Below are 26,569 nucleotides of genomic sequence, written 5' to 3'. Positions count from 1 at the left end.
TGATGCTGCTTGGCCTGCTGTGTTCATCCAGCCCTGCACCTTGTTGTCTCGGATTCTCCAGCATCTGCAGTTCCTACTATCTCTGTCTATGTAGTTGTCAGATTGTCACACAGCGCCATTTACTGGCCACATTTCTATATAACTGAAGATGAAGGGTCTAGGCCCGAAACGTCAGCCTTTCTGCTTCTGTGATGCTGCTTGGCCTGCTGTGTTCATCCAGCCCTGCACCTTGTTGTCTCGGATTCTCCAGCATCTGCAGTTCCTACTATCTCTCATTCAATAATTAAAGTCAGCTTTATGCTGCCAATTGCAGCGTTCGAACAATTAATGCCCATCATGAATGATCACAGAATATTTACAAGACTGATGTATGTGGAATTGAACCCCTTGAATATTTGCACTCAGTTTCTTTCACTCCTGTACACAATCATACAGCAGTGTTGCCTTAGTAACATACTGCGACGAAAAGTTTCCAAAAATTAGAATTTGCAAGTAGTCTTTATAGGCACAGTATGTCAAGTGTGGTACGTGTGACATGACTGTGCCAACTCCCTTAAAAATGCAAACATGGTAAAAGTAGAAAAATGCATCAGTGAACAATTAAGGATTTAATTTATTGAAAACTGAGCTGGTCCACTCCTACATCGCCCTCTAGTTGGTGGTAATCATCTGGTGGGGTAGCCTAATGCTGATCTTAAAACAGCAACTCCGCAGTTGAGAATAGAGCATAGAACAGTACAGCACAGTACAGGCCCTTCGGCCCACGATGTTTTACCCTAAACCTAAGGTCTATCTAACCTCCACCCCTACCTTATACTATCATCCATATGCTTACCTAATAGCCGCTTAAATGCCCCTAATGAGGCCGACTCTACTACCCTCTCTGGCAATGCATTCCACGCCCCTACCACTCTCTGAGTAAAGAACCTACCTCTGACGTCTCCCCTATATCTACCTCCACTCACTTTAAAACTATGCCCCTTCATAATAGCTACCTCCACCCTGGGAAAAAGTCTCTGGCTGTCTACTCTATCCATACCTCTGATTATTTTGTACATCTCTATCAAGTCACCTCTCATCCTTCATCGTTCTAAAGAGAAAAGCCATAGCGCTCTCAACCTTTCCTCGTAAGACCTTCCCTCCATTCCAGGCAACATCCTGGCAAATCTCCTCTGCACCTTTTTCCAACGCTTCCACATCTAGAAATCCACAGAACTGGAAAATGCAAATTAAGGAGGCGATAGCCTAGTGGTATTATCACTAGACTATTAACCCAGAGACCTCAGTAATGTTCTGGGCACCTGGTTTAAAATTTGGCTACGCAGACGGTGAAATTTGAACTCCTGTTTTAAAAGAAAAATCTGGAATTAAGAGTCCACTGAGAACAATGAAACCATTGATTATCAGCGAAACAAAAATCTGATATCCTTTAGGGAAGGAAATCGGCTGTTCTTACCTAATCTAGTCACTATGTGACTCCAGACCCCCACAACATGGTTGACTTTTAATTGGCATCTCTACATTTAGAGATGGGCAATAAATAATGGCTGAGCCAGAGATACCCACTTCCTGTTAATGGATAATTTTAACAAAAGACCCTTGAGCTTGTTCCACTGTTTAACCCACTTTTCAATTCAATTATTTACCCACTTTGGTTCCATGTTCCTTAATGCCCTTGCTTCACCAAAATCAGTTGATGCTATGAAGTAGAACTCCAATCCTGTGGGCTAGAGGCTGTAGCCAGACAAGTAGCCATTCCTTTGCTGTGGAAATGATAGGTTCATTTTCCTGCCACTTTTACTTTGTTTGATTCCAGAATGTGATTGTTTCTTAGTACCTCACAGTATGTTGGCCATTATCTTTCACAATCAAAGAATGAACATAAACAATAATTCTCACTAAGGGGAAGGCTGTGACCACAAAATCGCATTAAATCTAAATTTAATGAAAATATTGCAATAAGTATCTCATTTAATTTCTTGCTTTGTCCTTTTTTAAATCTTGCAATATCTCCAGAAACTACTACTTTTCTTTGTTTCAGTTTTTTCTCTCCCAAACTTTGCATCTTGTTATCCATGGCAGGTCTTAACTTTGGAACTTATTGATCGCTTCATTCCCTTGAAGCATAGTTACTTATGAACATCTTTTACATATTACTAGTTTTACATATTACTAGTTAGATTAGGCAAAGCTGAATTTTAGATATACTGAATTTTAGTAGGATAACTTTCCTCAGCTTGCTGTGGATTCTATTTAGTCTGAGTTAAAGAAGGGATAGAGTCAATGCTGATCTGTTATGTCTGTTTCTGATCTCAATCTAGCCGCCTCTGCCAGAAGAGCTTGTGGGTGGACAACAAGATTGAACTTGGTTGTGAAGTTCTTTTACAGCCAAATAGTCAACTGATATTCACTAGGGAAGTGTTCAGCCACAGTTTTGACTAATATTAGTTTTCACAGGAATAGGAATGTCAAAACAAAGGAAGAAATTGCCAGGGTTTAAAAGGTACTAAATAAGTGAACAGGCGGTCACATTTGGGATCTTTACTTTTGACTGCATGAGTCAGATAACAGAATTTATCTCTGTCTGTCTAGTGCAAGATATAGAAATATAAAGCAGCCTGGTTTCCATTTTTATAAGAAGGTTAAAAGAGGCAGAGTGCCAAAGGATTTACAGGACATTCACCAGAAGTCAGAGGTTGTAGAAATTTAAGAAAGGCTGAAGAGTCTGCAACCTCCATTTTCCAGAAAGAAGACTGGGAGGGCAGAGGAGAGGACGGGTGAAGACCTGATTTGCTACATTGCCACAGTATCTGTATTTCAAAAGTACTTCAGAATTAGAGAAGACATTTCCACTGATTGGGAAATCCACTACCAACAGCCCTAAATATTAGATGTGACAATTAAATCTAATTCAATGTTTAAGAGAAACCTGTTTTACCTGGAGAGTGCTTACAATTTGGAACTCTGTCTCAAGAAGGAAATGAAGCAAAAAGCATAGATCCGCTTTTTGGGAAACTAACCCAGAAAGGAAAAACTAGTCAAACTGGAGAGTGACAAAGATTGATGAGATAACAAGGTGTAGAGCCGGATGAACACAGCAGGCCAAGTAGCATCAGAGGAGCAGGAAATCTGAAGTTTCGGGCCTAGACCCTTATTCAGAAAATTTTCTGAAGAAGGGTCGATGCCCGAAACGTCAGCTTTCCTGTTCCTCTGATGCTACTTGGCCTGCTGTGTTCATCCAGCTCTACGCTTTGTTATCTCAAAATATCCAGCATCTGCAGTTCCTACTATCTCAGTGACGAAGATTGTTCTGACTTAACTTCTTTTCTTCAAAATGAAGCTCCCAGTATGACCTTTATTTCCAAATATTACATTTTTAAAATTTTTGTCCTTTGGGAAAAGAGCACTGCGAGGCAAGAAGAAATAGTAAGATGTTCCAATATGGTCAGATGATGTAAGAAAGGAGAATGTTCATGTGGAGCATAAACACCAGCATAAAACTGATGAGTCAAAGACCTGGTTTCTGGGGTGTAGATTCAACTTCACCCTGCGAGGCACCAGAGATTGAGAATTATATTCAAATATTTTCTCTGAATTCAAGAGAGCAGGGAAAAGAGGAAAACACCATTTGAAATGGTCTGAAAGTTGGATAAATGCCTCCCACTTGGAAATTGGAATTCTTAAGAAAGTAAATCGCTGATTTTTGCAAGAGCCAGCTTTGCACCATCTAATGTCAGTTAACACAGCGGTTAGTTTAATATGGATTCCTGGAGGCCCAGTTCCCTGTATTTATATAGTTGAATTTGGTGCACCCATGAAAAACTGTGGGAACTTGTAGAAATATTTCTATTTGATGATAGCGGATGGAACAAACAACACAAGCTGCAAAATCCATTTGTGATAGGATTGGGTATAACACATAGAGTAACAAAGACAAGCTGCATGATGGCTGCTTTTTTTTAAAATTGTGAATCGAAAATAAAATCGATTTCATTTTCATTTGCCATGAATTGTCCTGTCACGCATAACTGTGTTGTAGAGTTTGTGATGAGCATAGTTCATCTTGCCTTAGGCCACTTTGAATGCGCAATACAGGAGTGAGCTGGTGTTTAATGTGAAGGTGTGGTGCTGACATGATTGTGTCACTGTTATTTCTGTTTATGAACTGTACAGCTCGTGCAGCTTGCTGATAGGTTTCCCTTTTGTGTTATTGTCTTTTGATGTTGTAAGGAATCGGAACACTGTTATTTGACATCGCTCCAGTGACTGAGAGAAGTTAGTTTCATAGTGGTTCAGTGAGCTGCTTATGTTTGATGTTGTATGGGTAAGAGGCAGCCCATGAGTGCCACACTTCCGCCACTTTGTGGATGCTAGATTTAGTCGCACTGACAAACTTCCTTTATTGTTGCTGTTGGCTGAGAGACCCAAAGATTGAAACCTATTGCCCTAACAATGAAGAAGGAAATAAAGAATGAATTTCGATTGATAATAGCACATTTTCACAACCTCCAGATGCCCCAAAATATAATACAGCCAATGTAGTGTCATCAATGTTATGAAATAGGAAGTGCAGCAGCCAATTTTTACACAGCAAGGTTCAACAAACATCACTATATCAATGCTCTGATGATCTGCTTTAATGTTTTTGTCTCAGTGAGAAATATTAGCTAGGTCATGGGGCAGAATTTCGCTGTTCCTCATAATCCAGTAAAAGTAATATTTAAAGCAACTGTATTGACACAACAGGTGTCTTAGAATCATTGAGTCCACACTGTAGGGATTCTATAGGCTGAATGGCCTGCTTCCACATGGTAGGGATTCTCTAATTCTATCCAGCTTGTTGGACGGGAGAAGTGCATAGAGAAGACCGACCTACAGATCACCCCAGGCATCAGTGCTAGCCCCAACCTTATTTAGCAAAAATAAAAATGACTTGCTAACAACCAAGTTGCAAGTTCATCTGCATTAATGAATCTGAATTCTGGCCCATAACAAAGATGTTGGAAAGTTGATGGACTACTGCAGCACATGGTGTTTCCTGCTGAATTCCTCCAATATCATATACAGTAGATTTGCCTTCACAATGCCAGTGGCAAAGAAATTGCTTACCCACGTGGTTAGCCAGAGACTAAATCACAATCCCAACTTGACATAGTCAGGAGTGACTGTAGATCAGACCTTATCCTCCTGGAACATGTGAAGTAAAACAGCAGCAAAGGTCAAATCCAGAAGCTATCCCCTAACCAAATTTGGAGTTACAGGAGCTTATAAGAAAGATGAACAAAATCTTTGTCAGAGACTAGGTTTTGAGGAGCGCCTTAAAGGATATTGCAGCTGTAATGCCAATATAAAACTGTTGCATGACCAATGACATTCAGTATTTGAGACTGGTATTTACATAACACAGCCTATTGAACCTCTTGGGAACATCACAACATTTTTATCTGTCGTTAGCCAGCAAATTTAAGAACTATTTGTTTTGCATAACCATGCTCCAAAAAGCAGTAGTGAACAAAATAATTAGTGAAATCTGGATTAGTTTTGCTGTTTTGAAGAAGGACTGCTGGCTGTACACAAGGACATTTCCCCAATTTCCTTTCTATAATTACACAGAATTTTTCAAATTCGTGTGAATCTTTCGCTCACTTTATTTCATGTGCTAGTTATTCACTGAAATGGTCACGTGAGCTGCAGGTATTCTTTAACAACAGTTCAGAAGTTTATTACAGAAAGGACAGAAATAAGTAAAAAACAAGCTATCAAAACTTAGAATACCCAAAAAAAATCAACCTGTTCCCCAAAAACAACATGTTAGTGATTCCAGTCCAGAGCAATTACTCCTACATATCTACTTATCTGATTCTCCCTAGTTTCTATCCTGTGAACTCTGGAGTCTGTTTTTTCATGAATATTCACAAAACTGAGAGCTTAGACTTTTCCAGCTTTTAATAATCTACAGATTTCTAACTAAATACTCCTGGTTTGGAAGTTGCACAAAAGAAACTTTTCTACCAAGCTAACTTATTAGTTTAATTGCTTTGAAAGAAACTCCTTTCTCGATGAAACAGGGACTATATTTCCTTTTGACGCTAGTAACGTCTGCTTTGAAGTACCTAGTTAATCAGGAGGATGTTTTTTCTTTTCTGATAATTTGTGGCGAGTTTCTTAATGAGCTGATAAAGGAGAAGCATCTTGTTTTGCTGCTTAATTTTGAATTTTGTCAATTTTGATGTCTGGGCACTTTAATTGACCACAGAAATATTCAACATTAGAAGTTTGTCCATTTTTTGACACACTGCCTTAATTGAATCTTGTACCATTCTTCCACAATTTTTTCAAAGTTGAAGATTGTAAATATGCAAAATCTGACATGTACCAAGGTTGTAACCTCTGGTGGAACAACTGAATGATGTCAACAGAATCAGCCCATCACTCAGTGCTAGATTCACTTTATATAAAACATTTTAGTGACTCAATAACAGCGAGCACTTACAATTTTGGAAATGTCAGATGAAAGCTGTACCTTTCTGTATGATTTTACCTGATAGATCTATTATGTAACTATTTCCTTTATTTGTTTCTTGTCAGAGAATTGTTTTTGTCAGTGCTGCATTTAGAATTTTGCCTCTGTTTATGTCTAGAGTTTAACATATTTTGCTCCTGTTAACCTTTATTTTCTTATACAATACCTGAGGCCAGATGTTAGACATGTACAGCAGGGTGCATATGTCTTCAAGTTTAACGTTAATATTATCCTCATAAAATTATTTTCCTAATGTTTGCTAAAAACCAGGAAAAATGTTCTTGTAAATATATCTCTCACATTGCAACTTTGTTTTTTGAGGGGTTTTGACAGAATAGTTAGAGAAGCAGTTTTTACTGGCAGAGGAAATTGATAATCAGGGAGGCAGATTTAAAGCATTTGGCAAAAGAATTACTGGGGCTTTGTATGGGAGGGCATTATAGGGGACAAAGGTTAGAAATGCTTTTAGGTGAAGTATGATAAAAAAGTAGTGGGAGCAGACTAAAAAGCAACTTGCACAAGGAATTTGGATGTGTGGTTGGAAGGAGCTGTCTGACCGCTAGGCCAGAATAGCACCCTTCTCTGCTCTGTGGTTCTATGGTCCTTCAGTCACTCTGAGCCTTAGCTTCTTTTAAAAAACCCATCAGAAACAAATATGACATGAAACTGAAAGTTCAAGTAATGATTTTTTAAAAAATGTGCATAGGTTTAATGATTCACCACTAGTATTGTCCTCTTAAAACTGTTCAGATGCTAATTGTGTTAACCAACATGGGGAAAGAAATGTATCTCTCACAGCTGACTTTGAGAGGATTTGATGAGAAGCAGGTTTCATGGGGTTGGCAGTCAAGGGACATAGACTTAAGATATTTAGTAAAATAGTCAAGGAAGATCAGAATTTTGGATGCATAGTGAATAGGACAGGAGTCATGGAACTAATAGCTGTTTCAGAGAGCTGGCACAGACGTAAGGAGCCTTGTGCCTATTTCTGTGCAGCATCTTTCTGATTGTTACCAGCAATGATCACACAATGATCATTATCTTCAAAGCAAGGAGGTTACTATGCTGAATGTAGATATTTGATTAGGTGGATGCTGACAAGAGGTCTGCATCTGAATGGTCAACCTATATTCTGTAATTTCAGATACAGATAGAGCTGCTGCATATTTCAGACAACTTTACATTTTACGTGTGACTTCAGCTTTCCTGGATTTTTGCTTTTGTTTGTTTTTTATCTTTGCTTCTTTTTATTCTTATTCCTCTACTTCTTTAACTTTTAATTTTCTTTTTATATTAAACCTAATTAAACATATTCCAATCATTTCCCGATCACACTTTTTCTTTCCTTTGGCTCTCATCAATTATTTTGCAATGATTACCTCTTAAAGTCATGGCCTGTTTGCTCTGAAGATTGCTTGTTTCCTGCATTTCTTCCTGTTCTATTACATGTCATGATCCTAATGTCATACAAGTGCCATTCCATTCACAGAAACCAAACTTTACCCAAATGATCCTCTAAATAAATGAGGCTACACTGTTATTTCTGAAAGGAGACACAATAAGAAATGCTTTTTAGGCCAAGATTCTTCTGTGTGCATGTCATTGATTAATGTACATCAAAAACTTGATAAATTGTCTTTTCAGATGCTTATAGAATTATTGTGCATTTCCAGCATTTAATATTTTAATTTCAGCTGCCCAACATTTGCAGTTTTCCTTGGTCTTTTAATCAAATAACTCTTATCTCAAAGTTTAATTATCTGGTTTGTTGTTTCTATTCTTCATGTAGCGTCCTTTTACAGGAGGAACATCCTGGAAGTATCTCTGTGAAAGCCCTTTTACTTAATAAGGGAAGTTTATGATGACTTAGTCTGTCTTTTTTTCATTCTTTTGTTTTAAAACAGGGAAACTTGAAGTTTGCAATGGATGGTGACTCGGTTTTCATTGAAAACAGTAAATTGGTGTCCGTGATTGCAGAGCTGCTTTCGACAAAAAGTGACTTCGTGGAGAAGGCCTTGTTGTATCGGACTGTAGCTACAGGCCGGGATGTGATTGACAAACAACACACAGACCAGGAGGCAAGCTATGGAAGGGATGCATTTGCCAAGGTAATGGAATTAAAAACAGGCCTGCCTTCAAATGTAGTGGGAACTGCTGATGCTGGAGAATCTGAGATAACACGGTGTAGAGCTGGATGAACCCAGCAGGCCAAGCAGCATCAGAGGAGCAGGAAAGCTGACGTTTTGGGCCTAGACCCTCCTTCAGAAATTTCTTTTCTGACAGATTTCTGACAGATCCAACTTGTATAACTATATCTTTAACTATGAAGTGTATTGCCTTCAGTTCTTTCCCCAACAGCATGTTGTAAACTGAGTTTGATGCATATGTTTTCATCTCCTCCAAAACCATTATGCTTTTATAACTAGTGATTGCACTGCTGCCAGTTTGCAGGTTAGGTTTTTTAATGGGATGTGGGCTAGTTTCATGTCATCAGTTTAGAGTTGATAACTGAAGTGGTTCCCCACTGTAGAGCATATTAGAAGCAGTGAGAAGGTTGACCATACAGAGTTCAGTCCAATTCATTTAAAATAAAAGCAGCTTCTAAATACCTTCAGGGAAAATACTTCAACTTGAAGCAACTTTCAATGAATCAAGGTCGCAATTACATTTTGATGATCTGCTTTTAAGGCAGCTATGTAAACATGAGAAAATGCCTTTGAGCTGGCTGTGCGCCTATGGAACGATCGCCTCTAGAAAACGGCTTCTCTCAACGACTAATGTATTGACAACAATAACGTACGTTCCCAGACATTCTATATTTAAAAGATTCTAAGTTGAATTCTAGGCAGTCTAAGCCTAGGCATTATTTTACCATGTACATAATTTACTTCAATTTGAGAAAATAAGGATTTGCCCATTTTGGGAAGAAAAAAGATGGAAGCCCTGGAAGGGACAGCTTGGAAGGGTTAAAGTAACTTTTCTCTTGTTTCATGGCTTTTTTTGTGTGCAAACAATTATTGGGCCACTGAAAAATAACAATCATGCTTTTATCACCGAATTCATGGCATCCTACAAGAACATTTCACAGTAACTTAGCTATCTCATCTGAGCACAGTTGTATGCTCATTCAGTAGAACACGTTCTTTAATGTTGGTAAGTTAGCATACATAAACGGGCAGCAAGAAGTGGGAAATTGCCTTTGACCTGGATGTGGGCATTTGGATTAGTCTGGACTTGGGAAAACTGCTTCTCTCAATGGCTTTTGGGCATCTGTGTGACAACCATAATGCACAATCATTCATAGACATTCTTAATAAAAACAAGTTCCTGAATCACATTCCAGCATTCTAAATTTGACTGTTATTTATCCAGGTGCATGTTTAGGGGCAGTGCTTTCATGGAAAAACAAGCTACTGAGTAAAAGAAACAAAGTTATTTGTCTTGTTCTTGAGAGCAAAGAAATAAGAAATTGCATAAATATTTTCTAGAAGAAAGTGAAAGTGAGGGCGCACGTGTACCGAAGGAGGTTGTGATGTCAGTTTTGAAAAAGGAGACCAATCGTAGTAAATACACCATGTCCAGATGATTTGCATTTGAACTGGTGAGATATAAGTTGGCTGTCTTAAGAAGATTTGGCTGGGATCTCCTGTCTTCTATTTATTGAAATAATTTGGACATTGACACAAAAGGAATTGAAATTTGTTTAAAATTAAATTATGGCAAATTGAAGATCATGCAGGAAGGCATGAGCATGTGGTGGAGTTGAATGGTGACAAATACAATGATGTGAAATTTAAAGAAATAAATTATTAGCAGGTAATAAATGGAAGGAAATAGGCATTAAATAATATTAAATAATTAATTGAATAATAGAGGAACAGAGGTGTGCAAATATGTATGTACTTGAAGAGGGAGGTCAGCTAGACAAGACCTTTGGAAAAGAAAACTCTGTTCTATACATAAGGTCCCACAATACAAGAGCGGGGAAATGATCTTCCATTTGTACAGAGTAATAACTAGCCATGGTTAGAATACTAAGTAGCTCTGTGTATTCATTGCAGAAAGGGTATAAGAATCATGAAACAGATACATTGAAGGTTCTCTATAGTGATACAAGGATAAAACATTATAGTTATGGAGGAAAACATCATATAATTCGGGCTCTGTTCACACAGAAAAGCCCAACTGTGTGCATTTAAAGTTTTCAAAATTAAGTTCAGAGAATGTAAGTAGTGAAAGCTTGTCTCCATTTCATGAATCTGTAGGAACACTTACATTTAAGTAGTTTCTTTCCTGGAGCCCCACAGCTTATCTTTTGGACAAGGTTTGACACTGAGCCACAGAAGAAGAATCATTGAATCCCTTCAACGTGTGGAACCAGGCCATTCGGCCCCTCGTGTCCACACTGGCCCTCCTCAAAGGATACCACTCAGACCTATCCCCATCCTTGTAACCCTACATTTTTCATGGTTAATCTACCTAGTCTGCACATCCCTAGACGCTATGGACAATTTAGCATGACCAATCCACCTAACCTGCACAACTTTGGACAAAGGGAGGAAACTGGAGCACCTGGAGGAAACCCACGCAGAGATGGGGAGAATGTACAAATTCCACACAGACAATCACCTGAGGCTGGAATCAAATCCGGGTCCCTGGTGCTGTGAGGCAACAGTGCTAACCACTGTGCCACCAGGTTGCCCGTTTTTCTTTCCTTTTTTTTACAAGCTCAAAAGTTTTATTTCTTGTACTTAACCAGAACATGCAAAGTAGTGGTCAAGCATGAATTAATAAGGTATGCAAATTTAACCTTGTTCAATATGGAAATAATGATGCTACTTAATCAAATTACTTTTTTAAATCATATACAGGGTTTTAGGCATGGGTTACAATGAGTTCAAAAAGAAATTTACAAATTGAATCTGTCAATTTTTTGCTGGAAGTTTTGTTTTTGCACCACAAACAATATCAAACAGCAACAAATTGTGGAGCTTGAAGAATGTTAAATTTTTCTGTTATATTCTTTTGTGGAGATTAGAAGACCAGGTTTATTTGCCCCCTCCCCCCAGCCCTGTTAACAAGACCGATATCTTTGGCTTTCATTGTACAAGATGCTCTACCCGAAACACAATTTAAAAAAGGAAAAAGGGCAGTTATTTATTTTATTGAAATAAGAACATGGTCAGTCAACGAGAAAGTATGTGCTTCTAAAATGTACAAATCCAAGTTGTAAACCCATTTCAAAACAGACCTGAAAATTATTCATTACAGCATTCAAATCCATGACAAGTGTGGTTGTACAAAGACCATATAATAAATAACTTGATATAAAACAAATATTCCCAAGAGCCTTGGACAAGTGTTACAGGAACCAGATGTATAGCACAATATAAAACCCACACTCAGTAAATGTACATTTTAAAAAAGCCCAATCCCTACAAATCGAACCTGACCACACTATCAATATATAAAAATGCAAACAAAGGAATGTTTAAGCTTCTGCTACATATTCTGTCAACACTCCATTTTCTGACTTTTGCCACCTTTTTCAACTTCACCCCACTCCTCAGCTGGATGCTTCAATGCTTGTCTATCTGTATCTTCCTCCTCCTCAGCACCCTCTTCCTCTTCACCGTCCTCCTCTTCACCTTCACCCTCGACATCAGCAAGAAGCTATCAGGGCAAGTGATCATAAGTTTCATCAAGGAGCTATTTTTAATTAGGTCAAAAACAAAGGAAGTTGGGTGGTTTATGGAAGGAACTCCTGAGCTTACAGCCTCAGAAGTTGAAAGTATGACCATTGGTGCCAGAGTAGTTTAAAAGTGGAGATGCTCAAGAAGCCAGAAGTGAAGAGAAACAGATGTACCGGAGGATTGCAGGGATGGTTGAGGTTGCAGGGGTAAATTACACAGATATTGGCTTACCACTAGAGCAGTGAAGGAGGAAGAGTTGGAAGATTTTCTGATAGTTATTAAAAACTTGATTGCTTTAACACAAATGTCTGTTATATCAGACACTTGTGTTATTAATAAAGGCTTTTATGTCTGGTAGTATAGTTGTTATTATGCCATCTTGGGCTAAAGTGAAGCAACAAAAAAAGATAGTTCTACAATCCTGAGCTCTGGTCAGATATCCACGTTCATGTGCAACCAGTGTATGTATCAATGGAACTGTCCAACCGAGAGATTGAGTTCAAATTGGATAGTGGATTCAATAAATTTGCTAACTTTTCTGCTAAAACACTAGAGAGAAACAATCATGACAGACAGAGTGTCCAGCATCAGCAGTTCCTACTATCTCATGACAGTACTGCTGATCTGGCTACTACATAGCTTCCTTTTGAAGTGGTATAATTGTGCAACTCAGTTATAGAAGCATAAAATATGTGGATCATGACGACTTCAGGGCAGTTATGGATCAGAAATAAGTGTTGCTTTTCCAGAGTCGCAACATCCCAGGAATAAATTTTTTGAAAGTAAGAAAGGAAAGAAATAGCTTGGAAGTAGTTGTTCCAGATTCAATATATTAGGCAGAATGGCACTGAATACATTTTGAGTTTGTGGTGAAACCATTGACTTAGGGTGTTCTGATTAAACAGCCTCAGTCAAGTAGAATGCTGTTAGTTAACAAATAATTATTAACATCTGTTTAATCAATGTTTCGATGCTTGTTCTCAAATTGCAGGCAATATATGATCGGCTTTTCTGCTGGATTGTCAACCGAATTAATGACATTATTGAAGTTAAGAATTATGATGCCAAAATCCATGGGAAGAACACAGTTATTGGTGTCTTGGACATCTATGGCTTTGAGATCTTTGACAACAACAGGTATGCGATTAAACAAGCAGGTTGTGAGAATATCAGGGTGAACCTAGGGCATCAGTACATCTGGATAGGGGATGAGCAAAACAGAGCAGCCTCCTGCATAGTATTAGCCAGCAACTCTGCTGAATATGCATTTGTGTGGATTTCAAAAGGGGACAGCATTGGAATTAGCTGTGATGCTCGTTGACACTCGTCTTGTCTAACAATGGCTAATTTGGAGAAGCTATTGGAGTACTCCTGGTGCCCATGAAAACTGTGTCAGAGAAAACTGGGAACTTCAGAGATGCCACTTGAGAAAACAGGAGGTGACAAAGAGATAAAACATCTAGAAATTCTGTAATTGCAGCAACATGGGAAGGTTTCTGATGATGTGCATAACTGTAAAGTTTATAGCGGACCATATTTGAACCATGTACAGTTGCTGTGCAGGAACTTGCATTTGAGTCAAGCTCTGGTAACATTCTCCCATCTATGGTTGGATTAAAGCAATTCAGTGGGCATAAGCTAGAGGCTACATTGGTGATCCATGCCTACAGGCAGCATGAATTGCAAAACCAGGGCCATATTGCTTCAGACTGTCACTTTGACTAACACTGTCTCAACAGGATTGTGAGAAAACAAATAGAATAAGGCAGTAAAGCATTCACAGGAGAAATTGAAGTTTTTAGTCAGCGCAGTGCGTGTCCCATGTGAGATATTCATTGCATCTATATCATGTGCATCCATGTTTGAATTGATGTTCCTAGGCAACATATTAATTAATCTACAAAACATCTGTAATCTGCATTCAATTTCTAGTGGTCCCAATCATTGTAAAATACTCATGGTTTAAAATATTGCTGCAACTTTCCAATGGTGCTTTGGCTTGAGTACTGTATTCATGAAGCCCAGTTGCATTGTTAATCAGAGCGAAATAGACAAACACTAAATTAGATTAATTGTGCCATGCCAACTGAGACATCAACACCAATCAGTGTGAAGGAAGTGCTGACATTTCATGGTACCAAAGACTAGATGAACTCAGTCAACACCTTGAGGACAGTTGAGCACTCGAGCTCAACTGTTCAGGTGATACTGAATAGTTTAAGGTGCCAGCTGATGCCTTTATGAGCTAGTAAGACCTGCTAACCTTGTCTTTGGTTTGATACTGTTGTGGTGCATTTATGTTTGAAAGAATAAGGCAGTCACCTGTAAGAGATGGTAAAATCTGGACTAATCTACTTGGCAATTGGCAGTAACGTTTCCAGGCCATAATGAAAAGCAAGTTTGTGTGTGTGGCCAGGCAACGTAATATAAAAGTAGCTAGTGGGGTAGGGGGAAACTTCTCCTTACAACTGCTTAATCTAGATTCAATCCTGCTACAATCTGGATGTTTTTGTTCATAAATAGAGCAGGAGATCTCCTCAAGTGTCTTACAATTGCTGATTCCAAGTGAAAGATTCATTTGGTGATGGTTTGCACCTTTTGACGCTTGCTTTTTCTCCTCCTTAGTAATCTGACTGTGCAGAGGCTCAGTAAATGCCCGCCACTTGGTTTAGGTAAAGGGAGCGAAGGCATGATTGTTAGATCTGTCGATGAGACAAAGGTAGGTAGGAAAGACAAATATAGATAAATTGAGCGAGTGGACAAAAATCTTGCAATTGGAATATAACATGGACAAACGTGAAGCAAAGAATTATTTAAACGGAGAGTGACTACATATTACTGACATGCAAAGGGATTTGGGTGATCTAGTGCATGCAGTTACAGCAAATAATTAAGAAGGCCATTGGAGCACCATCCTTTTATTACACAAAAAAGTGAATATTAAAGACAAGATTTTAGGCATCAGTTATATTGGGTATTGGTGAGACCATATATTTCATGATGTGTGCATTTTGGTCTCCGTTATTTAAGGAAGATATAAATGTGCTGGAGGTGGTTCAGAGCGGATTTACTACATTGATACTTGGAATAAGCAGGCTGTCTTGTTAGGAAAGTTTGGACAGACTGGGCTGTTTTGACTGGAGCTTAGAAGACAGGTGATTTTGATTAAGTGTGCAAGACCGAATAGTCTTGACAAGATTAATTTGGAAAGTACACTTCCTCTTGTGAGTGAATCCTGAACAAAGAGGCAATGTTTTAAAGTTAGAGGACTCCCTTTCAGGACAGTGATGAAGAGAAATATTTTGAGTTGTGTGAATTTGAAACACTGTATCAGAAGGAATGGAGGCGGCGTCATTGAATATGTTGAAGGTAGAAGTGAATAGATTGTTGTTAGGGAAGGCATTCGAAGGTTATCTAAGGTAGATGGGTATATGGAACTCAAAGCACAAATAGATTAGCCATGATCTTATTAAATGGTGGAGCAGGTTTGAAGAATCAATTGGCTGCCTCCTGCTCCCAATTTGTATACTTGTAGGTACTAACAAGGCCAAGATTAAGTTTATATCCTACCACATAGGTAGGAAACTAAACACAAATAATTAAATACATCTGGAATGAAAATGCGGTTATCAGTAATGGTGGCCACATAACGACCGAATTGTTGTAAAAACCCCCTTGAGTCCTTGTGAAATGGAAATTTGCTGTCCTTGCTTATTCCAGCCAGACCCCCACATAGCAATAACTGCCACAGAAGGCTGTTTAGGATTGAGGTGAAGAGTAATTTCTTTCACTGACTGTCATTACTCTTTGGTATTCTCCAGAGAAGTGTGTTGACTCAGTCATCAAATATATTTCAGACTGAGGCTGATATTTTTCAATGTATTAAAAACGTCAAGGGACAAAGGGAAAATGGTATTGATTTAGAAGATCAACAATGATTTCATTGAATGGTGGAGCCAGTTCGATGGACTGAATGACATCCTGTTGTTGCTTTCTTTATAGCTGCTCTCTGAAATGGCCTGGAAAGCCGCTTAGTTGTCAGAAAAGGTGGCTCAAGGGAACTTCAGCAATAAATGGGGTCATTGCCAGTGACATCAATGACCCATGAATGAATTTTCTAAGGATTTATTTGTGACAGCTTGTTCTTACGTAACAGCATAAAATGTCCAGGCTGTTGTGTGAAAAATGGACACATGAAGAATGATGAACACGTGGAGCTATAACTTGAGTCTCCGCATTCAGAATGGGATTGAATTAATTGAATGGGTAACAATTAATTACAAAAGAATTTACAAGGTTTCCTCTTGAGGTTTCTTCTAAATTACCTGGAGAAAATTTAGTTGATGACAGCAACACAATAGACAAGTCTGAACGTTACTGATAGTAACTGTGTTTTTGTGTATCTCCAGTTTGGAACAGTTTTGTATTAACTACTGCAATGAGAAACTGCAACAGCTCTTCATTCAGCTCGTCCTGAAGCAGGAACAGGAAGAGTATCAGCGTGAAGGTATCCCCTGGAGACATGTAAGGAACAGAGCAATTTTATTTGTGTGTGCGCGCGTGTCAGATTGTAATGAATTGCTGAAGCAATGGGATGTTCTTGCTGATGACTTGCTGCTTGTCTTTTCCGGTGAGTCACTTATGTATGCTAAAGCTCTGCCAAGACTATTGTAATAATGTACCTCAGACAGGCACTGTCTGCTTCATCAGGGTAACTTTCATTTAAATATTTTGCATATATGCATTGCATTTGGGCAATCCACAAATCTAATTTTTTTTTCCAGACTCCCCTTGCCAACTGGTAAGTGAATTAAGACTGACTTAATCAGATTTTGGATGTAGCACTTCCCATCGAGTCAGCTTCATCAGCTTTTGCGCAGTGTGACCCTGCAGCTAAATTTGAACTTGTGTCTCAGAGCTTAGCAACAGTGCAAGATCATCGGATTTCTGTCAAAAGCTGACAGCTAATAGTCCCAATGCAGAGAAACAATGTTTTCATTAGTTTGAGCAGACAAATGTTAAACAAGTGCCCTATATGACAGCCTACTTGGATAACTGATAAATCCCTGTTCAATATGGCATATGTTTTCTGTTTTATGTGCCAACTGGATATGCAAGAAACATTGTTAAAGCAAATTTCACATCATTGGATATGTTACCTGAGACTAGGATCAGCAATAAAAATATATTAATAAAATGGAGGCAACATATTTTTGTTTTTCTGTAAGGTATGCATTGAGAATCTGATGAGCTCCAACTGTGTATAATTGAATGGAAAATGTTTTGTTAGGATAAAAGAAAGAGACTTTCATTCATAATATGCCTTGCAAGGTGTCAGGATATTCCAAAATGATTTGCAGTCTGCAAAGTACTTTTTGAAGTCTGTCACTGTGGGGATGGTGGAATTACAGGAAGAATTTCTTCAAGGTCCCAAAAATAACCCAGGGATAAAATGGCACATAAGTGTTTTCAGGATGTCGATAATTACTGGCCCTTTCTCTTCTTTATACATTCCACTTGATGCAAATAGCTTAAAACGCTAATTCTAACCCTTCCCCCTTCCTTTTCTCCGCTTTTAAACAGTGATAAATTATAATTCAGTTGTTAAAAGTGCTGAAATCTTTCTTTTGAGATTCCAGGAAGGTAACTACTTTGCATAATAAATGAGAGTTCTTACTCCACCTTATTCACATTATAAATTATATGTATTCTGTTAATTTTGATTTCTGCTTAAAGGATTGTGGATGTAATTGACCAAATATTGAATATCCGAACGGCAAATGACTACTTGGTCTCTCTGCAGATTGACTACTTTAACAATCAGATCATTGTGGATTTGGTGGAGCAGCAGCACAAGGGTATCATTTCAATTCTGGACGATGCCTGTGTAAATGTTGGGAAAGTCACTGATAAGATGTTCTTGGATGCTTTGAACACCAAACTACAAAAACATGCACATTATTCCAGCCGGAAGGTAACTCTCCTCCAATTAATTCTAATGGTGAATGTCGATGAATGTGGCATGCTTGATGTGGGCTTTCTGAAATCATTTATCAGCAAATTGAAGCCTGTTGAATTAAAATGATTGTGGTTGTGTGCATATCAAATTCACTAAGAAGCACTGGACTGAGAAATTTGGAATTCTAATTTTTAGAGCATGGAATTCCACCTGAGGTGGTGAATTGGAAAAAAGAACTTGAGGGTGCCCATCACTCAGCTCCTTGGTAATCTGCCAATTCTGAACTGGCTTTGACAGACTATGTCTGTCCAGTAGCTGCAGTTTCACTATGTAGCCAGTAGAGTGTGTTCCTGTACTAGGCAGTAATCTTGGTGCTACGTGTGCTATATGAGTTATTGCTGGGTTGGGTGGAGAGCACCAGGCTAAGGGTTAGCAGTGGAATTTGGGGCTTGACGTTAGGTAGTGGGATGCTGATGGCAACTAGAGAAATCCAGATAGTGGGGAGGTCGGAGGAGGTGATGGCTGTGTAGATACAAAGGACATGAGTGAAGGTTTGGAGTGAGGCAGAGTGGGAAGATGGGTATGTGTGAGCTGCAGTGAGAGCTTCACTGAGTCTGTCACTATAGAACATGGCATATTTGGCTGGAATCGGCATGACTATATACTGTTAGAAAATTCTGACAAAGTACTTTAAAACTCAGATTTTCATATAGAAATGTGTTTTATTTTCAAATCAACTTATTCAAACTTCTCTGAGAAAGGTAGAACTTCAACCTGCACTTTCTGGCCCACAGGTATAATATTATCACTGTGTGCCACAAAACCCTTTAAGATTAGCTACTAGTTTTATTTGATCTGTAATATATGAGCATTCATGTAACAAATGCTTCTATGGTGCTTTATTGCTGCTTTGTTTTAGCTAGTATCTGGGGTCATGGTAATTTTCAGGATTTTCTTCATTAAAAAAATAAAAGTTCATTCAAAGGATGTGGATATTGCTGACAAGGTCAAGCCTTTGTCATTCATTTTTAATTGTCTTTGACAAGATGCAGATTAATTAGAATGTGGCCAAATTGGAAAATAGTTTATGAAGCACTGCTGTCATCTTTTTCTTTGCTTTGCAAGTATAAAATGCTACTTTCTGTTATCATGCAAGGTAAAGTTTGTAATACCTGCGGACTGTGTTCATTGTTGAAATGCTGAGATCACTTTGGTGATTTTAAAGAAACGCGTTGGTCCGTTGTCTTGATGGTAATAGAAAGTGAAGTAATGTTTTCATTCACTTGAAATCTAATGATCCCACCCATTTGAAGTGCCTGGAACATTTGCATTTCACTACAGATCATTTTTAAAAAGTGCTATGATTATACAAAAGTGAAATACTGCAGATGTTGGCCATCTGAAATAAAGACAGAGTTGGATGAACTCCGAAGACCTGGCAGCATCTGTGGCGAGAGAAATAAAGCCAATGTTTCAAATATGATATGATGACAACTCGGAGCTATGTTTCTCTCTCCAAAGATATTGCTAGGCATGCTGCATTTCATGTAAAATTACATAATGCCTTTTCACCAAAAAAAGTCAAATGTTATTTTGTTTTTGGCCAATCTAATCCCAGATAGCAGAATGCAGAGAGTACAAGTGACAAGTTCCTTATTGGACTGTAGGGAAGTGTAGAGTCCACTTAGGGTCGGTATTTGAATCAGTGCTCCTTTTACATATATGCCTAATTTCAAAGTTTGAAAATGGCAGAATAAGTGGAAGTGTAGTTAAGCGTGAGGCGAGCAACAGCAGACTTAAGGATGATATAAAAAAATCATAAAATGGACTGTCAAGTGAAATTTAACACTCCAAATTTGCAGTACAGGATAGGTTGAATGTCACAACTTAATCAAGAGCCAAGTAAGTAGAAAGAATCACTTGCAGGTATGAAAAGCAAAACAAATCATGAGCATCAGGAAGTGTGAAAGTGCATTTGATGAGGAAGAATAAACAGTAACAATGTAAACAGCTGTGATTTCAGAAAAATCAAAAGACAGGATTTTGTAGACACATTTCTTTGGAGATGGCAGGGAACGTTGGTAAGGCAAGTATTTTTAGAAATGGAAGCATGAAGTTATTTGCTTTGTAGATGGAACTACGTAGTACAAAAGTTAGGCTAAACCTTGGTAAGCCACTGAGAGATTTACTAAAGTGACATCAGTGACATGGAGAGATTGGAGAAACTGGCATTGTTCTTCTGAAAGCAGAGAAGCTTAAGGAGAAATTGTACATTTGTGCTGTACTAAAAGAAGTTGTGATTTGTCTGACTTTCATAATTGGGTATGACTCACCTTCTACTTGCATGCTCTTGATTAAGATGTGACATTCAGTCTGGCCTGAACTGTACATTTGTACTGTTCATTAATTGTATCAATTAAGCTAAGTACATACAGGTGGAGGGCATTGAAAGAGAGACTCACGAACAAAGTTGCATTGAGATTTACACGTGTGGTCTTTTTGCTCTGAATAAGGCTATCTGAACAAAAGTTTCTCCCTTTGCCAATGAATGTTTAGCATCTACAAACAATGTTAGATGGTTATACTGTGATAATTGCCACTAACTGACTTTGGAGTATATTGACTGCTTATTGCCAGAAATGAACTGCTGATACATTTAGATTAGTTATTATCATGCACATTAACCATTTATGACGGCGGTCTGAGTAGATCTAAAGGACAACATACCTGTGTGTGTTTTCTTTGCTCCTTTGTGTAATATGATGTGCAGATCAAGGAAAATGTATCAAGGAGCCTCTTTAATTGGAAAGGCAATATTGCGCATCAAGAAAAGTAGGATTATTATTACTTCATAGTTATCTGTATTTTTTTTAATGGAATCCCTACAGTTTGGAAACAGGCCCCTCAGCCCAACAAGTCCACACCGACCCTCAGAGCGTCCCACCCAGAGCCATCCCCCTATTTTGCATCCCTGATCACTACAGGCAATTTAGCATGGCCAATCCACCTAGCCAGCACATCTTTGGACTGTGGGAGGAGAAAACAGAAGCACCCGGAGGAAACCCACGCAGACACTGAGAATGTGCAAACTCCACACAGACAGTCGCCCGAGGGTGGAATCGAACCCGGGTCCCTGGCGCTGTGAGGCGGCAGTGCTAACCACTGAGCCACCGTGCCGCACCTAAAGCATCCCACCCAGACTCCCCCTCCGTCCTCATCCCTGCATTTCCCAGGGCCAATACACCTAACCTGCACATTTTTAGACTGTGTGAGGAAACCACACAGACACAGGGAAAATGCACAAACTCCACACAGTCACTTGAGATTGGAATTGAACCCCGAATTCCTGGTACTGTGGGGTAGTAGTGCTAACCACTGAGCCACATTGTAATTGCACAACTAACTTTATTATTCTATAAGACACAAAACAGTGTTTCATTTTTCCTGATAATAAAATGGAAACCTAACTAAAACTAGAACCTCCTCTTCCAACTTGGGAGAAAAGCAGAGAACTGACTCCCTGTTGTCACCTTAAAGTCCTGGAAACATTTACGCACAACATTATATTGACGGTCCAATTAACAACTTGTTTTTCTTTTTCATTAGGGACTCCATAAGTTCGTTCTTATACTTCTTTGTAAAGATAGTTAATACAGAAGTTTATCTGTGCACATGAACAGGCATATTGAGTAATATATTGTATTACGAAGGAAAGTCCGGTTTTATTTTAGTTTATGCATCAGTGAGCATTGGTGAAACTTTAAAACACAGCTTAGAAGCACTGCTTCAGTATAACCCCATTTTAGGACTTGAGGAATAACATGATTGCAAGTACCAACAAAAAGAAACTGGCAATGAGGCAGCATAGTAACATCCAGTATATAATTACTAAATATAGTAAATCAACACAAAATAGATCAAATGTAAAACACATGAGATTAAAGATGCCACAATTGTTCTCACAAAGGAAAAAGACAAAAATCTGTATGTGAAATGACCACAGTGGAATCTTGCTGTGAAAGATGGTAAGATTCTAACAAAAGTTCTACTCAACACCCCGCTAAGCCATAAAGCAGAATCTGTACAGCCAGCATTACCAATTTGCCTGTGAAACATCGACTACCCGCCCCGACCCAGAAAAAAAAATCTGGCCAATAAGAAGCTCCCCTTACAACTGTAATGCTGTGAGGGTGGCCAAATGAGCTTGTCCTACCGGGACTTTGGTCCTTCACTGGGAGTGAGTCCTACCCCGAGAACTGCCAGCCAGTCACATTGGCCGACAGCCCCAGAGCTCCCTAGAGGTCACTGCCTGGACTGTGCAGACCCAGGAAGGGAGCCCATTGAATGGGGGGTGGAATGGTGGTGAGGGAATAGAATTTGTAGCAGGGTTGAGGGGGTGGAGGGAAATGTCTTCTCTATATTTTTTAAGAATTTAGAGAAGCATGTAATGTGTAAGCATGTAAGTATTACAGAGGAGTATTCATGGGTGACCCTAATCTGCATTTAGACAAGGTGAACCTAAAGAGCACAGATGCTTGTAGACGATTGATTTTTGGAGGGTGCTAAGGATGGTTTTCTACAACAGTACATTGAGAAACCTTCTAAACAATGGACTATTTTAATTATTCAACTAATTAATAAAGAAACAAAAGAACTGCAGATGCTGCCAATCAGAAACAAAAATGGAATTTTCTAGAAAGGCTCAACAGGTCTGGCAGCATCTTTGGAGAGAAAGCAGAGTTAACATTTCAGGTCCAGTGACCCTTCCTCAGGACTGATGGTAGCTAGGAAAATGTTTTCTTACGCAGAAGGTAGGGTGGGGGAGTGGGTAAGGAGTAAACAATAGGTGAAGATAGAGCCCAGAGAGAGAGGAGAACAGTTGGACAGACAAAGGAATGGATAATGGTTAGTCTAGGAGAATGAATAGCTGCTAATGAAGACTATTAGTGGCTAACAATGGGTAATGTGCAATAGCAGACCATGTGATGATCAGGCCTGGTGTGTGGGGTTGGTGTAAAGTCAGGGGAGAATGTGCCTTAAGCCCTAAAGTTGTTGAACTCTCAGATACCTCTTCCTATCTCCCCCTGGACTGTGACCCCATCATGGAACAACAGGCTACTGTGTCCACAACAGTCACTAACCTCATTTCATCTGGTGTTCAACCTTTCCCCACTGCCTCCAAGCTCACAGTTACCCAAGCTTGCACAGCTTGCTTCTATCTCCTTCTCAAAATCCACCCATTGTTTCCGCCTGCTGCTGCCCCCCAGAACTCATCCCTTCCTAACTTGATTTGATTTTTTTTCTCCCCTTGTCCAGTCTTTTCACACTTGCATCCATGATTCCTGTGATGTTTTACATCAGCTTCAGAATTTCCAGTTTGCAGGCTCCAGCCGCTGCTTTTTTACCATGGACATGTAGTCCTTTTACACATCCATCACCCATCAGGATGGTCTCAGGGCTCTCGGCCTTTTTTCTAGAAAAAAGGCCTGAACCATCCCCTACCACCTGGCTGAGTTTGCCTTCACTCTGAACAACTCCTCTGACTTCTTTCAGGTCAGAGGGGTGGCCACGGGTACCCGCATGGACCCCAGTTATTCCTGTCTCTTTGTGGGGTATGTAGAACGTTCCTTGTTCCAATCCTATTACGAGTGGAAGAACAGCACCTCATTTTCCACTTGAGAATTCTACAGCTTTCTGGACTCTATCAAGCCCAACAGTTTTACTCCTTACTCTCTCCCCCAACTCCATCTTCTGCGTAAAAAAAATTTTCCTGCAAAGAACAAAGAAAATTACAGCACAGGAACAGGCCCTTCGGCCCTCCAAGCCTGCGCCAATCCAGATCCTCTATCTAAACCTGTCGCCTATTTTCCAAGGACCTGTATCCCTCTGCTCCCTGCCCATTCATGTATCTGTCTAGATACATCTTAAATGACGCTATCATGCCGGCCTCTACCAACTCTGCTGGCAACACGTTCCAGGCACCCACCACCCTCTGCGTAAAGAACTTTCCAAGCATATCTCCCTTAAACGTTTCCCCTTTCATCTTGAAATCATGACCCCTAGTAATTGAATCCCCCAGTCTGGGGAAAAAGCTTCTTGCTATCCACCCTGTCTATACCTCTCATGATTTTGTAGGCCTCCATCAGGTCCCCCCTCAACCTCCGTCTTTCTAATGTAAATAATTCTAATCTACTCAACCTCTTCATAGCTAGCGCCCTCCATACCAGGCAACATCCTGGTGAACCTCCTGTGCCCCCTCTCCAAAGCATCTACATCCTTTTGGTAATGTGGCAACCAGAACTGTATGCAGTATTCCAAATGTGGTCGAACCAAAGCCCTATACAACTGTAACATGACTTGCCAACTCTTATACTCAATACCCCGTCTGATGAATGAAAGCATGCCATACGCCTTCTTGACTACTCTATCGACCTGCGTTGCCACCTTCAGGGTACAATGGACCTGAACACCCAGATCTCTCTGTGCATCAATTTTCCCCAGGGCTTTTCCATTTACTGTTTAGTTCGCTCTTGAATGGGATCTTCCAAAATGCATCACCTCGCATTTGCCTGGATTGAACTCCATCTGCTATTTCTCCGCCCAACTCTCCAATCTATCTATATTCTGCTGCATTCTCCAACAGCCCCCTTCACTATCTATTACTCCACCAATCTTAGTGTCAACTGCAAACTTGCTAATCAGACCATCTATACCTTCCTCCAGATCATTTATGTATATCACAAACAACAGTGGTCCCAACACGGATCCCTGTGGAACACCACTGGTCACAGTTCTCCATTTTGAGAAACTCTCTTCCACTACAACTCTGTCTCCTGTTGCCCAGCCAGTTCTCTATCCATCTAGCTAGTACACCCTGGACCCCATGTGACTTCACTTTCTCCATCAGCCTACCGTGGGGAACCTTATCAAACGCCTTACTGAAGTCCATGTATATGACATCTACAGCCCTTCCCTCATCTATCAACTTTGTCAGTTCCTCAAAGAATTCTATCAAGTTGGTAAGACATGACCTTCCCTGCACAAAACCATGCTGCCTATCACTAATAAGCCCATTTTCTTCCAAACGTAAATAGATCCTATCCCTCAGTATCTTCTCCAGCAGCTTCCCCACCACTGACATCAGGCTCACCGGTCTATAATTGCCTGGATTATCCTTGCTACCCTCCTTAAACAAGGGGACAACATTAGCAATTCTCCAGTCCTCCGGGACCTCACCTGTGCTCAAGGATGCTGCAAAGATATCTGTTAAGGCCCCAGCTATTTCCTCTCTCGCTTCCCTCAGTAACCTAGGATAGATCCCATCGGGACCTGGGGACTTGTCCACCGTAATGCCTTTTAGAATACCCAACACTACCCCCCCCCACCCCCCGGCCCATGCTGACTTGACCTAGAGTGATCAAACATCTATTCCTAACCTCAACATCCGTCATGCCCCCCTCCTTGGTGAATACCGACGCAAAGTACTCATTAAGAATCTCTCTCATTTTCTCTGACTCCTCGCATAACTTCCCTCCTTTTGTCCTTGAGTGGGCCAACCCTTTCTCTCGTTACCCTCTTGCACCTTATGTATGAATAAAAGGCTTTGGGATTTTCCTTAACCCTGTTTGCTAAAGATATTTCATGACCCCTTTTAGCCCTCTTAATTCCTCGTTTCAAATTAGTCCTGCTTTCCTGATATTCTTCCAAAGCTTCGTCTGTTTTCAGTCGCCTAGACCTTATGTATGCTTCCTTTTTCCTCTTTGCTAGTCTCACAATTTCACCTGTCATCCATGGTTCCCTAATCTTGCCCTTTCTATCCCTCATTTTCACAGGGACATGTCTGTCCTGCACTCTGATCAACCTCTCTTTAAAAGCCTCCCATATATCAAATGTGGATTTACCCTCAAACAGCTGCTCCCAATCCGCATTCCCCAGCTCCTGCCGAATTTTGCTATAGTTGTCCTTCCCCCAATTCAGCACTCTTCCTTTAGGACCACTCTCGTCTTTGTCCATCAGTATTCTAAAACTTACGGAATTGTGATCACTATTCCCAAAGTAATCCCCTACTGAAACTTCAACCACCTGGCTGGGCTCATTCCCCAACACCAGGTCCAGTGTGGCCCCTTCCCAAGTTGGACTATTTACATACTGCTCCATAAAACCCTCCTGGATGCTCCTTACAAATTCAGCTCCATCGAAACCCCTAACACTAAGTGAATCCCAGTCAATGTTGGGAAAATTAAAATCTCCCATCACCACCACCCTGTTGCTCCTACATCTTTCCATAATCTGTCTACATATTTGTGCCTCTATCTCACGCTTGCTGTTGGGAGGCCTGTAGTACAGCCCCAACATTGTTACCGCACCCTTCCTATTTCTGAGCTCTGCCCATAT

At 39.8% G+C, this 26,569-nt stretch overlaps 1 protein-coding gene across 1 annotated transcript in view; it reads left to right on the top strand.

The window, feature by feature from the left end:
• The window catches only part of myo1d (myosin 1D), a 420,078-nt gene that overhangs the window by 100,941 nt on the left and 292,568 nt on the right, over positions 1-26,569 (top strand). Inside the window, exons 8-11 of the mRNA XM_048614719.1 lie at positions 8,428-8,631; positions 13,208-13,353; positions 16,626-16,740; positions 18,020-18,190. Coding sequence (XP_048470676.1) covers positions 8,428-8,631; positions 13,208-13,353; positions 16,626-16,740; positions 18,020-18,190 — 636 coding nt within the window. The remainder of the gene's footprint in view (positions 1-8,427; positions 8,632-13,207; positions 13,354-16,625; positions 16,741-18,019; positions 18,191-26,569) is intronic.

Source organism: Rhincodon typus, chromosome 30 (genome assembly GCF_021869965.1).
Source record: "Rhincodon typus isolate 14 chromosome 30, sRhiTyp1.1, whole genome shotgun sequence".
NCBI lineage: Eukaryota > Metazoa > Chordata > Chondrichthyes > Orectolobiformes > Rhincodontidae > Rhincodon > Rhincodon typus.
Note: the sequence above shows the minus strand (reverse complement) of the source record. Positions and strands in the feature narration are given on the sequence as shown.